Source organism: Sebastes fasciatus, chromosome 2 (genome assembly GCF_043250625.1).
Source record: "Sebastes fasciatus isolate fSebFas1 chromosome 2, fSebFas1.pri, whole genome shotgun sequence".
Lineage (NCBI taxonomy): Eukaryota > Metazoa > Chordata > Actinopteri > Perciformes > Sebastidae > Sebastes > Sebastes fasciatus.
In genome coordinates this window covers 17057762-17074056 of record NC_133796.1, presented here as the reverse complement: position 1 = coordinate 17074056, position 16295 = coordinate 17057762, and the positions used below count along the sequence as shown (strand labels likewise).

Here is a 16295-nt window from a genome sequence, read left to right as displayed (position 1 = left end):
AAATCAAGTGAGAAGTAGGGTAATTTTCTCATAGACTTCTATACAATCAGAGTCTCCCCCTGCTGGCTATTAGAAAAAATGCAGGTTTAAGGCACTTCAGCATTGGCTTCACTCGGAGGTTACCCACTATTTTTTTTTTTTTTATGTAAAGGGCCCAGTGTGTATTTTGACAAATCACATTGCTGTTGTTCATTACACCAATAATGTATTGTAGATCCAATTCCTCTGATTGTATACAAAGATAATAATAATGCTGAAAAAGTCTCATCTCCGTTCCATCTCCCCTCCTCTCTTCCATCATTTGTTTGTGGCTAATGTCTAACATCAATGAAGAAAGAGAGAAACAGACCCATGATTAGCGGGTTAGAAATGCAAAAGACCAGTGATTTTTGCCGTTATACTTAAAAAAAACTGAGCAGAAAAACTCTGCCTAAATCAATCTTTACTTCTCAACATTGCATGTTAAATACAGGCAATGTTCTCGTTATTTCCAAATGTGGGCCTCGTGCATGTTTTATGTCCTCTTTAAGGCGATGTCTATGAGCAGAATGCTGAATAATTGACGAGACGCGAAGCTGGATCAAACGGCAAGTCTGCTTCTGTTTGTGCCTCTCTGTATGCACATGCTGTTCTCTCTGTGCGTGTGGCTGTGCGCACGTATGTGTGTTTGTGTGGTGGATAGCCTATAAGACTGTGTTTTCAATGTGTGTGTGTGTGTGTGTGCATGTATGTGTGTGTGTGTGTGTGTGTGAGAGAGAGCGAGAGTGTAAGACAGAAAAAAAGAGTCAGACGGAGTTGGTTGGTGTGATGATCGCTTATTACTGCAGACTGAAATATGTTCGGACTTGTTGTCTGTAGAAACTGATTTTTAGCTGTTTTTCTACTTGAGGAACTCAATATATTTTTTATTATTTCCAGACGTCCATCACATAATTCATCATCCATCAGGAAACACTGCCTTTGTTGTCTTTGTCACAAAAGCTGGATTTATCTTTAATGATTTCTATGAATTTATTGAACATCAGTAAGCATGTGTTTTTGAGCATCACTGATCAAACACGCTGACGATACAGTAAGAATATTGTGGCTGCATACTTACATCTCTGTATATCATCAAAGATGATAAAAGTCTGCATGTTATATACTGTAGCAGTGAAGAAGCTTTGGATGGATTTTGACATGTTATTATATATAAGTTAATCACTGACAATGGATGATGAATCTGTTTGATTCGAATTGAATTTTGATTTACTGGAATCCAATCACATCCAATTCAATTTGCTCAGAAATAGATTTGCTCATTTTCGACGGGTCGGTCCACCACTGTGTGTCCAATATTTTGCTAATGACATTCCATAGAATTAGATTAGGAGTAGAAAGGATTTTCCCATTCAAATCAACTTGGCAGGACCAGAACCTGGTCAGAGCGGTGGCCATTTTTATGTGTCCCGTTGCCATAGCGACCATTGTAGCGGGCATACTTCCGTATGGACTAAACCAACTTGCAGCAAGTCGTAAACTCACTTAGGTGAGGTTTTGCGCCGAATAAAAATGAGCAGTGATGTAGTAACATTACGAAGCACAGAGAGCCAGAGTACATGATTACAATTTAACTACGTAATGCTTCATCAACACACTCTTGTCACAGCGTGGGAAACATAGACTATAAGAAGTGGACGTCGCCCATTGGTTAGTGGACTGCCCTTTTGAAGCCTCGAGTTTGGCATTTTGGCCGTCACCATCTTGGTATTTGGCGGTCACCATGTTGTTATTTTGCAACCAGATGTGACACGAGAGGGAGGAGCTAAGTGCAACCGAATGCTGAATAAGACATTTTTAGGTGACAAAAAATGTTACAATTAACTCTCATGAATTGAAAACACACTGTGAAAGGGTTAAAGTTGTAAGACGAAAACTCATACAACTCCCAGACCGGACAACGCTGTGGTAATGACCTGTCACTCACAAGGTAGCCACGCCCTAAAGCCATACCCCGCTTTATGGTCTATTTCAATCTAAATAGGACCATGATTTTCTAAATGAACATCATGCTGTATTGAAGAAGACTTGAAACTAGCGATTGAGACCATAAACTCATGTTTACAATGTTTACTGAGGTAATAAATCAAGTGAGAAGTAGGGTAATTTTCTCATAGACTTGTATACAATCAGACTTCTGTGTGCAACCAGAGGAGTCGCCCCCTGCTGGCTGTTAGAAAGAATGCAGGTTTAAGGCACTTCAGCATTGGCTTCACTTCTCAAACCAGGAGGTGCCCCATTGGTATGAAAGCACATTGCCATCGCCAGATGACTGATAACTTTGTTCAGCTCATTTTTTGTAACCAGTTTAGCATTAAAGCATGGTGGAATTAGCATATTAGCTAGCTAACTAGCAGACAGCTGGCTAATTAGCTCTTTGGCTAACTCCGCCATGCTTTAATGCTGCATTGGTTACAGAAAATGAGTCGAGCAGTGGGCTGGTGCCAGCTGGGTGTAACGGTCCCTTTGCTGTCCTGGAGAAGGGCAAGCTACCTAACTAGCCAGCCAGCCATCAGTGTCCGGGAGCTGCGTCTACTCTCTTTCTCTCTCACTCTCAGTTTAATGACCCTTCTACTCCTGTTCTATTTCTATATGACATTCCCATCAGCCTCAGCTGTACTTTGTATTGGGTGCTAATTGGCAAATGTTAGCATGCTAACATGCTAAATAAAGACAATGGGCATGGTAAACATGATACCTGTTTGGCATCAGAATATACTAAACATAGCTATCCTTACTCACACAATGAAACAATCAGCCAACCATCCACACCCACACACGCCACACCAGACCTTATTCTCCTCCATTGCACGCTCACACTCAATTGAACCTGTCATCTTCTCTTTGGTCCCCTAATGGCCGTCTACTCCTACAGAGCTATTAGAGTACAGGACATGTTATTGGAAATCAAAGAGGATTTGGAGTCCAGGGCGTCCTTCTGCAGGGGAAAGCACCCAGCAGAGGTCAACTTGTTACAAAAACACACTCGGTCAACCCTGACCGCCCAGATGGATTGCCTCTGAGTAAATCTCTGTTTCCACCATCGCCATGGTTACTCCGGTTATTTCAGGGCGATTTTTGCGGTGTGAGCTGATGGCATGCAGACATATTACCGGGAGTCTATAGAAGATAATGTACATGTGAAATTATAGGGATAGTTTGGGTGTTAAGTGGGGTTGTTTGAGGTACTAGACACCTAAAAGAAAGGCTCACTTAAAAAGATCAATATCAGTTTAAGTGTACACTATATTTAGAATATTCTCCGACGGGGAACTGGACGGAGTCTTCTGGCTTTGGAAAGAGCATAGATAAGATTCACTTTCAGTTCAGTTCCCTGTCAGAAAGGGCTGTCTGACGGCAAGATAAAGCAGTGAAAATATTCTAAATATAGCGTACTCTTTAACTGATATTGATTTTTTTAGGTGGCTAAAATATGTTTTGCTGCTGCCCCCGTCCACAGCAGTACATTGCTTTGCTCCCGTTTCGGTAACTCCTGTCTGTTTCTCCAAACTGCAGCACGCTAACCGTTATCTTCTGTAGGTAATACACCGACTATGGATAAATATCTCATATATCCCCACTTCAAAACACCAAAACTATCCCTTTAAATCATGCCTTTTTTTATTTTTTCCACGTTGTCACTCAAGAAATGAATCTACTTTTCAGGGTTAACAGGTTTTGAACAGAGTTATGAACCCATTTTAAAATACATCAGATAAACTCATAAAAAGGTCTGATGGTCAACACAGAAAAAATGCTGTTTTTTGTGTTGTTGTTGCCATGTTTTCTCTCTGCTGGGTTCATTGCATTTGCTAGCAGCGTCACCAGATGTGCAGAGTTTGTAATTCTGATCACAATTCTGATTCTTCAGATAACAAGCAAACAAAGTCTGTACAAGAGTACTTCTTTCTGCTAGTTAGTGTGCCCTGAAATTTGTATCAAAACAACAAACATAATTTTCAAGAGCAAACATAATTGGAATACCTGACCAAAATTGCACTCTGGCTAAACCCTTCAGGGAATACCTCGAACAAGTTGGTAATTTTGAAGCACATGCTGCCGTATGAGAGGATTTCCTGCATCACTTATATAATTGAGATGAACTGGGACCTGAGAATATTCTGAGCAAATGGAAGTAAAATACATAACAGTGTTTGTCTCTAATGATAAAGGGGTTTCATTAAGAGGCAGACTTTATGAAACACAGTGCTGAATGGCCCCTCTTGAATTAATTTGTGTCAACCAGATAAGACAGCGGGCTAGAGATATGCCTTTTTTCTTATTTTCTTTATCAAAAACATTTTAATGAAGCTAAATAAAAATTATTCATGAAGTGTGATTTTAACTGAGGTGTTTGCCATTACGTCAGTGTTAAAATGTGAAAGTCTCTCTCTACAGCCAGTGTTTGGTTTGTCCGTTCTGGGCTACTGTAGAAACATGACAGAGCAACATGGCGGACTCTGTAAAGAGGACCCGCTCCCTATGTAGATATGAAGGGCTCATTCTAAGCTAACAAAAACACAAACGATTCTTAGTTTCAGGTGATTATACACTAATAAAAATAAAGTTACGAATATTATATTCCATTTCTGCAGATCCCCCTGTTCCTTTAAAAGACAAGTTTTCCCCTTTAATACCCAAAATCGACAGATTTTGAAACATAGCAAATATGTAAAGGCTTGTCTTTGGAGGACAGACATCAATCAGAAATGATTGGATTGGGCTAGAGAGAGCTGGTGTCACTTTTTATTACAATAGTAATATTCACTTCATAAAATATATTTGATTTTGTGCTTTCGTCACATGTACAATATAAAGGCCACACTGTATGGGAGAACCAAAATGTCTCTGTGTCAGCACCACTGTGTGGTTGTCTGTGCGTGAAACAATGCCAGACCCTCAGTGCAGCCTGACATTTGGAAGCGTAAGATGTACAGTACATTAAAAGCTGTGGCTAACAAAAGCAGCGCAGTGCAATTGATCTAAGCTGTGTGCAAAGGCGAGACGTTGGGGAAATCAGAAGCTTCATTAAAGTTTCATATTGTGTTTCTGTACACTTGCAGTTTCATCTTGTGTCTCTATTTACTTAAGGGCCCAAACAAAGTTAGACTCACCCTGGGAGCTTGGATTGCAAAAGCTTTAACAACACAACTGTAGAAGTATTGTCATCGTTTTATCCATGACCATGAATCTTTAAATATAAGGGCAGCAGTGTTCCAATGGGATGTTTGTTTAATATTTGTTTAGTTTTTGTACTGCACAAATATACCTTATTGCAGTGAATTATGTTTTCCGATGTTTGCTTTTAATACGCCATTTATGCTGCATATAAGCAGACAATGTGGACCTCTGAGTGACTCTACAACAGAGGTCTACAACCTTTTTCACTCTGAGAGCTAATTTGACAAAATGAAAATGGCCGACAGCTACTCATAGCACCAGGTTGTACATCGCCAATAGCAGACATAATTTCTGTTAATTTCGTTTCAGCCACCGCAGTCATCGCCTCTATTACAATCCCGCCTGTCTTGTCTTTTAAGTGTTGGTTTCAGCTCCTTTACCCTCTCCCTTTGTAAACTAGCAGTTTACAAAGCTAACGTTACATCTTTTTCCGACTGATGTACCCGCACCGCAAATGAGACAGACACATTTGTCATTCACCTTCATTTTAAAGAAACTGTGTTACCCATTCCTTAAGAAAATAGTATATTTTTTGCCTTTTATTGGTCTGGCTATTTTCTGTGGTGATTGTCAAATCTGGCGTGCGCTTTCTAGTCTGCTAACATCGCTTAATGTTACGGTGTCATTGATGTAACCAAACTTGGAAACAGCGTAACGCATTTAATTGAGAGCTGATAGCAAATAATCATTTTGTGACAGAAGGGGGCAGATGTCTGTGAAGTTGATTGGGCAGAAATTTAAACAGGTTTCAAAGTTACTTTGTGTTATCTACATTTTCTTTGAACCTTTAGCGAGCCACTCAGAAACGAGTAGCTTGCGGGCTACTTGTTGGAGATCGCTGCTCTACAGTGTTTGTCCATTTAAAGTTATGTGATGTGCTCGGGAATCCACTTGTCTGTATCTGCTTCTGTCTTCTGTGTCAATCTGTCACTTTCCACTTTCTCCACAATCTCCACATTCAGAGTGTCACGAAACAGACAGAATGACAGCAGATAGTCTCACTCACCCTCTGACACACACACACACACACACACACACACACACACTACCAGGGCATTAGTCAGATAGGATTCCCCCTGCGCTGCAAATGATCTGTGAAAATCATACAGGAATCCTGTGCCAGTCTTGGACAAATACACACACACACACACACACACACACACACACACACACACACACACGCACACACGTATGCATGCACATATTCACAAATTAGTATGAAAAGGTGCTTGCTCTTTTGCCAGATCTCTTTCGCACACACATGCACACGTGGCAGAAGCAAGAGGCAGATATCTTTGATAGCTGCCCAGGATTGATGGCCTGTAGCCGGCAGAGGCTTTTAGAGAGGCTTGGTGGTAGCTCGGTGTTGAGCTCCCTGCTGGGCCTTTTGTCCCAATCTGTGGGTTGTCGTTTTATAAATGAGGGTGTCCACGGGGAGATGAAAGGAATGGAAACAGGTGAGCACTTCACAGAGCGCAGCACTGAATCACTGCGAAAATCTCAAATAACAGACACAAAAAGACCTCACTGCATTACAGTAAGCAGCTTAGCCAGGTCAGACACAGTCTATGCAGCTCACATTTTATATATTTATATAATGACTATTTCATGTGTTTTGTTCTATTTAACAATATTTTAAAAAAAAGGTGGTGATGTAAACTTTTAACCACAATTAATATCTGAACAACATTATAATGAAATTCTACAGTAAAAGCTAATGTAGCAGATTTTGCAGTTTACGGGTTACCTTCTAGACATTACCAGCCGCCGGCTCACTGTCGCCATGTTGAGAGCTGTTGAGAGGCAGTAGAAATGCTCCAATCCCGTATTTAGCACCTTTAATAAACATGCAGTAGCACCGAATAAAGACGCTGGTTTAATTTTGTGGATTTCAAAGTTGTTATGCAAAGTCTAATCTGTTTTGCTGTTACAGATTCATTATATATTGCTTAGTTTTTATCACAGGTATAACAACAAACAGTCAGAATACTCAAATGCATAGAATACATAGAAATGTGACGTTAAAGCCCTTCAGCAAATTTTGCAGGTTTGATTTTTTTGTTGTTAAACTATTGTGAAGATGATTTGATGAAACATCTGTAGTCACAAGTGTTCACATGATGGCTTCAGTGTCGTACCCATTCTTACTCGCCCTTCTTTCCCGTCACATTCAGCCAAGGTTTCTGCACCTCGCTTCAAGGCATGCAAGATAGTTTTATATCACATCCTACGGATTGGTAAATCTGTCCACGCCCTTCTGACTCAAAGTCAAAGTTGCAATCTCATGCAATGCCTGTTTTTCTTTTTTGAGTCACAAAAATCACCTGAACGAGTTCAAGTTGCCTCTGTGTGTTTATGTACCAGTCTTTTCCCGAAGCGTTAACCTTCAAACTACAAAAGTGCTCTGATGCTGTGCCGAGGCTGCGCACACACACTTAAATGGAGGTCCAGATGCGAGTGTGTGTGCATTGTATGTGCATGTGTGTGTGTTACACAGCCCCTTGTGTGACAGCTGTGCCCTTTTCAACGGCACTCAAAAATCAAGCATGCTTATCCACACTTTGTTTCTCTCAAATGTCTCAAAGATATATTAAATACAAATACCTTCCTCCATCACATGGGACCCCTGAGGTAAGGAACATAGTAACTGCACTCCAAGCTCACCCCTTTTCTAAAGCGTGCACCGTGCCTTCTTGATAGGGTGCAGCAGGTTTGACACAGGAGAAAGGAAGCAAGGGATAGGGGCAGAGAAGAGAAAAAAGGGAAGGAGAGAGGTAAAATAGAAAGGCAGGAAAACGGGGGGAAAGGCTGCTGTTGGCAGAACTTGTTTCCATGATGTTTGAAGTCCGCAACATTCCAATTGGGCTGCAAAGAATCGGGATTACACACACACACACACACACACACACACACAACTCTGCCTTGTAAGAGATAGAGGCAAGGAGCGAGGAGGAGGGGATAGAGAGAGAGGGATGGTGATGAAGAGTGAAAGTGGCAGTGAGTTTTTGGAGAGATGGCAGAAACCAGGGGAGAGCAGCCTCTACGCTCGTGACAGCAGCTGAAATCCTATCCACTGGCGGAAAAGGGAGATGACACTCCCATGAAGGAAACGCGCAGGGAAACGAAGCAAGTGGGGGGAAAGAGATAAAAATGGCAGAATAAATATATAAAAAAATAAATGTGTGTGAGAGAGTCACAGCCAGAGAGGGAAATGGCAAAACACACAGATTGTTTGGACATTTTGTGCTCGTTAGAAGCCATGATCAATAGGCAGCTGTTTGGACGCTTTTGGTCAGCGTGGGTGGGCAATTCAGCCAACAAACAGCACTTGTTTGCCCTTATTTACAGTTGTGTCCCAGTTACCAAATCCCATCCCTGCCACACATAATATTGCCAATCTTTTGCACTGAAAATGCGACGACATCACACAAACTGAAGGTTATTTTAACTATGCAGAGTTTGGGCTTTTATGAAACTGTACCCTGTGGTTTCCTCACTCTTTATTTCTGTGTGGCACAATAAGGCCTTAATGAACAAGCTTCTGGGGTGTAATAACCAATACTCTCCCCCTGCAGCAATACATGACTCTACATTTTTATTTTTTTATTCTTTGTTCCTTTGCTGTGTTTCGCAGACCTTGACACACCTGTTCTGACGGTGCACCAGACCATCAGCGATGTGCGTGGCAGTTACTACCAGGAGAAGACGGTGTTCCTGCGCTGCACCGTCAACTCCAACCCTCCCGCACGATTCATCTGGAAACGTGGGAGCATGCTCATCGAACAGAGCAAGGACAACGGAGTGGACATCTACGAACCGCTTTACACTCAGGTACACATGAACACATGCACGGCGTAGACGCACGCTTTTTGCTCTCCTCTTTAAGAAGTGCCTCACAAAATCCTCAATCTATTCTCTCTAAATCTCTCTCTTCCTTTTATTTAGTTTTTTTCCAACTATTGCTGTCTAACATTAAATGGATAGTTCAGGTGTTTTGATGTGGGGTTGTATGAGGTTATTATCCATAGTCAGTGTATTACTTACAGTAGATGGCGGTCGGCACGCCTCCAGTTTGTAGGAACAGACAGGAGTTACCGCACGGAAGCAAAGCAATGTACTGCTGTGGACGGGGCCGACAGCAAAATGTATTTTAACCACCTAAAAGAAAGGCTCACCTAAATAAATCAATATCCGTTTAAGTATACGCTATATTTAAAATATTTCCGCTGGTTTATCTTGCCGTCGGACAGCCCTGTCCGACTGGTAACTGAAGCCCTTGTAGCCGTCTTTGCTCTCGCTAAAGCCACCAGATTCCATTGGAAAAAACTGTCATTTTACCTCGAAGAACATGGTGGTTGCTGGTCTAGCACTGCCATGATCGGTCAGCCTATTTGTGCTATTTTGTGACTTTGGTGAATCCAAACTAACTAGTCTAAAAGTCACACAATACCACAAACAAACTAACTGATCGAAGCAGCAGTCGACCAGCAACTCCTGTGTTCTACGAGGTAAAATTATTGTTTTTTTTCAATGGAGTCTGGTTGCTTTGGCGAGAGCATAGATAACGGCCTCAGTTTCCCGTTGGAGACATAGACTGTATAGCTGTCTCACGGCAAGGTAAACCAGTGAAAATATTCTAAATATAGCGCACACTTAAACGGATATTGATTTATTTAGGTGAGCCTTTCTTTTAGATGGCTTAAATAAGCTTTGCTGCCGCCTCCAACCACAGCAACACATTGCTTTGGTTCAGTGCGGTAACTCCTGTCTGCTTCTCCAAGCTGTAGCTGTATCTACTGTAGGTAATACACTGACTATGGATAAGTACTTCAAACAACCCCACTTCAAAACCCTCAAACAATCCCCTTAAGGATTGACATTAACACTGTTAAAGCACTGTGGTTGTGACCCCTGCTTGAGCCCAGGTTACTTTAGAAAAAGCCTTGTTAAGTATAAGACATCCACAGTCTGTGTAGTGTTTCACCGCTGTGTGGTGAAGCTGGCTCTGGATGCTATATCAGAGTTAGGTTTACATTAGCAGCTCTGCTCTTTGTTTGAGGAAGTCTATCAACCCCAGCCAAACTCGCTATTTGATGTTATGTCATGTTCGCCAAACACATCATAGTCCTCATCCTATAAACCTTTCCTCTTGTAACGTTAAAAGTGAAACATACTGTTTGAAAAATACAAAAAGCATGAATCTTTATCAATCGTTAGCACAACTGCTCCCTTTTTCTCCACTTATCAAAGCATCAGTCAGCCACAAAGCAGCGCCCCTCGAGTTCAATTAGCCAGCCAGCAGAGTTCTTCCCGGGGCTGCCTAGAAGACACTGTTGGCTCATCACCCACTGCAGCAGACAGACAGTTATACAGCATCACACACAAAGTCTTCATCTGAAAGATCATCAGAGATGTTGAAAGAAGTATGTGGCTGCTTCTGTGTGTCCAGGAGAGTGCGTTTGTCTACACGAGAGGCCCAGAGGAAGCTGCTGGAGTAGCGAGAGACATCAGGGAGAGGGTGGATGGATTTAGCTTTTTATTTTTGCCCTGACAATCAGATCGCTTTCATTTTCCTAATGGTCTCATGTGAAAGCCATTCGAAATTCATCATTCATATTACTCTATATGTAGATTTGAGATGCTTCAGTTGATAATCAGGGCATGTCAGACATACAATATGTGCTTGTGTGTGTGCGTGTGTCTGTGTGTGTATGCGTGTGCTTATCTAAGTGTGTCGCTGACCCTGTTTATCACAGTGCGGCTCATCAAAAATTGAAGTGACTTTTACACAAGATTACAACCCAGTTTAGAAAAGAATGAGCTTTCTCATTCATCTAATGTTGTGTTATGTAATGGAAATGTGGTCATATTAAGATTTATCTTTAGATTTATATTTTTATATGCGTCAGTTATTTTTGTTGTCAAAGTTAACGCGTTAACACAATTTGTTTTAACGCCACTAATTTCTTTAACGCATTAACACAATCGATCCTCTGAAAGTTGTACCAGGCTCAGTTTTAAGTGAAGATACTGGCATCATATGAAACTAGAAAACCTAAGGAATCCATTGGTACCAACCATGTCATACTAGCTTGTCGCAAAGGAGGCTATATAACATTACAAACTTGCGCAAAATTTTGGTGAGGAAAACCTGCATGGCTATTTTCAAAGGGGTCTCGTGACCTCTGACCTCAACATATGTGAATGAAAATGGGTTCTATGGGTACCCACGAGTCTCCCCTTTACAGACATGCACACTTTATGATTATCACATGCAGTTTGGGGCAAGTCATAGTCAAGTCAGCACACTGACACACTGACAGCTGTTGTACCTGTGAGGGTTTCTGGACAATATCTGTCATTGTTTTGTGTTGTTAATTGATTTCCAATAATAAATATATACATACATTTGCATAATGCAGCATATTTCCCCACTCCCATGTTGATAAGAGTATTAAATACTTGACAAATCTCCCTTTAAGGTACATTTTGAACAAATAAAAAAACGTGATTCATTTGCGATTAATCGTGATTAAATATTTTAATCGATTGACAGCCCTAATTTTAGCATGATATTGTTGTGTTTGTGCTTCATCCCATCTAGGGTGAGACCAAGGTGCTGAAGCTGAAAAATCTCAGACCCAAGGACTTTGCCGATTATACGTGCCAGGTGTCTGTCCGCAATGTGTGTAACATCGAAGACAAGGCGGTCACCTTCAGGCTCACGAATGCCACATGTAAGTTGTTTGATTGTTTCTTTGAAAACACGCTGAAGACAAACAAATGCTTGTGCTCAGAGTAGACATGTACTACACGCCTTCACAAAGCCAAGACTTTCTCCTCCGCTATCAATTTCTTGCCTCGACTTTTGCTCTCTCTTTCTTTGATTCGCCCATCTCATCCGACTTTTTCTCTGCACGCTCGTTGTCTCCTGGCTCAGGAATCTCTTGCTGTCTGTCTCTTTCGTTCATTGTTAAAAATGTCTCCCATCTTTACTTGTGCTGTATTCTGCTTTCATCCTCTCACTTCCTTTAATCTCTCTCTCTCTCCTTCCCTGAGTTTTACCTCTACCCTTTGACTTCCCCCTCAGATCTGCCCTCAGTCTCTCTTTCTCCTCACCTGCCTCCCAGTGCGTCATCTGTCTTGTTTTTCTGTGGCTGAGAGCTCATCTCAGGGCCGTCAGCTGTAATTCAGTTGTCACACTCCCTGTTATCTCCGATTCACTCTACACCGCCCTGTCCATCTCCACGCCACCGCCCGGCAACTCTGTTACTTACGACAACATTGTTGCCGTTGACAACCCTGTCACGATTGTTCCGGTCAGACTGATATACCAAAAGGGAAAACCCCCTGCTTTTTCTATTGTGTTTATTTTCTATTTTTCTTGCGTCTTTTTCTAAATGCCAGTCAGTCTGATTTATGTTGGCAAATCGTGCAAGACAATTAAGTGCTTTATAATGTTTTTCAAACCCATCATCAGTTATATTTAATTCTTTTTAGTAGCGTGAGTGTACTCATTTGAAAGGTCCTTGTTGTCAGATTTTCTGAAACCTGCGTCCTACATGCTCAAGAGCCATTTGTAGATAGGAGGACTGTTCAGGGCCTCTTATCTTAATCCAGTATTTCTCACGGTCAGAAGGCCTGAGTAGATATGCACTGAAAATGTGGATACAGCAAAGTTGTGATGCTTGCTTTAACTGAAAGAAGGCTTTAGGTTAGAAAAGCAGCCTTTTCACCAAAACATAGCTTCTTTAAATCTCCAGACTGGTGGTGAAAATGAAAGATAAATACTCCCTAAAAGCAATAGCGTGACATTTTGGAGGACTATACACATATTTACTGTCTTGCCCAGAGTTAGATGAGAAGATCGATATCTCACATCTCTCGGTTAAATATGAAGCTATAGCCAGCAGCCTGTTAGTTTTGCTTGGTAAAGGGACTGGAAACAGCCTGGCTATGCTCGCACCTCTAAAGCTCAGTAACTGACTTTATTGATTATAAAGTTACATATTATGATTGCATGATAGCTGTCGGCAAGAAAGAAAATAAGCCGGTCTCTTGAAATGTCGAATTATTCCTTTAACATCAAATTGCCTGCACTAAACCACATCTGCTTAAAGGACAGTTGATGTCCTGTGTTGTTCAGTTCTCATGCTGGGAATGATAGAAGCTCTGAAAGTAATGCAGAAAAGTGCAATTACATGGATATTCAAAGGTTGAAATAAACCAGAAACAGCAAAGAGGTTGGTCCATACATTTAACATCACAGTGTTCTTTATAGATGTAATTTTAAGTTTGGTCCATAGACTGTTTATAAGAAGTGGACATATTCACCGTGACTAAAGCATCCCCTGCTTTATGGTCTATCTGACTCTAAATGGGACCATAATTTACTAAATGAACATCATGCTGTATTGAAGAAGACTTGAAACTAGCGATTGAGACCATAAACTCATGTTTACAATGTTAACTGAGGTAATAAATCAAGTGAGAAGTAGGGTCATTTCCTCATAGACTTCTATACAATCAGACTTCTTTTTGCAACCAGAGGAGTCGCCCCCTGCTGGCTGTTAGAAAGAATGCAAGTTTAAAACACTTTCGCACTGGTTTCACTTTTCAGACCCGGAGGTTGCCCACTGGTTTGGTCTCTTGTATAAAAAAAAAATCATATATAAATGTTTAATTTAATACAGTTGTTAGAAAACAAAAAAAAAATAGAAAAGAAAAGTACATTATCTTTTTAACTGCATTGATGTTTCGTTACACACTAAAGAGGAAAGAGATCAATTTTTCATGTTTTGCTACGTTTTTATGATGACCACAAGTCTCCACGACTTTTTGCTTTTACTTTTTATTGACAGACTTTGCACTGAAGGAGAGATTATCAATTGAGCAATAAGGCCTCTTTCAGATAAGAGATAAATGTTCTCAGGAGTCTTCTACAGTGAGCTGAAGGTGGGGGAAGATAAAAAAAGAAACTCTGTGATAAAGTTAAGAGGAGAGGAAACGGAGTCTGGCATCTCTGTGAGAGACTGAGCTGGAGAAAGGAGTGGTCGCAAACAAGATCGAGGAACAGCAGGAAATGAAAGACTGAGAATGAATGTGACAGATGAACACGGCTTCAGAAAACCAAGTGACGCTAATGAATCAGCCTAAGGTGAATGAGATATGCTATCAATTAGAGCAGACAGCACATAGGACCAGAGATGATAAATGGTGGATTATGATGAAAGAGAAACCAAAATGGAATGAAAAAGAACATGTGTGGACTTTAGATTAAGGCTGACAAACTGTGTCATGGCTCTGATTTATATAAAACACACGAATGGCTTTTGAATGTATACAAAGGTGTAAGACCAGGACTATGCCTTCATCGTGTTTGGCTCATTAGCCTTCAAATCAATGCATTAGCTGTCACATGTCCTACTTTACAAACCAGTCACAATGTGTTGTTGAAAATCAACAGGTAGGAAAGAAAAACAAACCGGTCTTAATGCTCCAGTTGTATGTGATAGGTGTTCTTCACTCTCACCCCCTCTGTCTTCCTGTCGTCCCCTCTTGGACTCCTGTGGCTGAGATCAATTGTACCCCCATGGCTCAGTCAACACACACACACACACACACACACACACACACACACACACACACACACACACACAAACACAGCCACCATAACAATAAATGTCTGCCTGGTGCTGCTGGCATACGGGCACAGAGACTTGCCAGAACAGCCAATCTGTCTGGACCTCACAGCCTCACAGAGCGACGGAAAACACACTGCTTAGTGTGTGTGTGTTTCTGCGTCTGTCCGTGTGTGTGTGTGTGATAAAAGAAGAAATAACAGAAAGGAAGAAGGAAGGAAGCATGTTTGGTTGTATGTCTGTGTGTGAACTCAGGTAACTAATGGGATGAGCAGACTCCGAGTAGAGGATGGAGGAAGCTGCATTTCAGGAAAATAAAATGTATTGTTTTTTTACAGTTTTTTTCTCCATTGCTTAGACATCCATCCATTCATCCATTAATCCATCCATCCATTATCTGTAACTGCTTATCCTATTCGGGGTCACGTGGGGGGATGGAGCTGATCCCAGCTGACATTAGGCGAAGGCGGAGTGATTGCTTAGACATATTTCTTAACATAAACCCCCAGTTACCAACTGCATTAACATGTCTCGCCCTAAACCTCACATTTTCCCACCAAAATGAAGAACTGGTATCCAGTGATGTAATGTAACTAAGTACATTTACTCAAGTACTGTACTGAAGTACATTTTTGAGGAACTTTACCTGAGTATTTCCATTTTCTGCGACTTTATTCTACTCCTTTTTTTCTACTCCTGCACTACATTTATCTGATAACTAATTTATTACTTTACATATTTTATATTGCTTTAATAATCAGAATCAACTTATGATATATTATTGTAGATTAAGCTGCCCAGCAGTTAAGTATTTAAGATGTGCCACACCATGAGCAGCTGCAATATTAATTTACTCTATACAGTAATGCATCAATAATTATATTCCAATAATATAATATATAGTATTCTGAGATGGGCCATTCTGCATAATAAGTACTTTTACTTTTGATTCTTTTAGTATATTTTGATTCTAATACTTTTGTACTTTTGCTCAAGTAAGATTTTGAATGCAGGACTTTTACTTTTAACTTGAGTATTTTTACACTGTTGTACTTTTAGTTAAGTGAAAGATCTGAGTACTTCTTCCACAACAGCTGGTATTAATGTTGTAAACACACAAAAATGTTAAATCTCAACTCTCAGAGCCAATATAAAGAGGTAAGTAGGCAAAGTGTGAATAAAGTAATACAGATTTTAAAATGAATCCAGCTAAAGGAGACAAATAAAGTGTAAACATAATGATGTTAACTCAGAAAATCACAACTCAGATCTCCAAAATAACTGAAATAACAAGAGTGAGAGACGGAGAAACACTGAAAATAAATACAATTACAAATAGAGAGCAGAGAAGATGAAACAGAGGGCAAAGAGTGGGAGAGAGACAGACAGAAGGACATATGAGATAGAGCGATTGTCAAAGAGGAAAACAAACAG

At 40.7% G+C, this 16295-nt stretch overlaps 1 protein-coding gene across 2 annotated transcripts in view; it reads left to right on the top strand.

Moving 5' to 3' along the window:
- The window catches only part of mdga1 (MAM domain containing glycosylphosphatidylinositol anchor 1), a 210525-nt gene that overhangs the window by 112739 nt on the left and 81491 nt on the right, over nt 1-16295 (top strand). For both annotated transcript variants that reach the window (XM_074612095.1, XM_074612086.1), the window contains exons 5-6: nt 8855-9051; nt 11825-11957. In XM_074612095.1, the coding sequence (XP_074468196.1) occupies nt 8855-9051; nt 11825-11957 (330 nt within the window). The remainder of the gene's footprint in view (nt 1-8854; nt 9052-11824; nt 11958-16295) is intronic.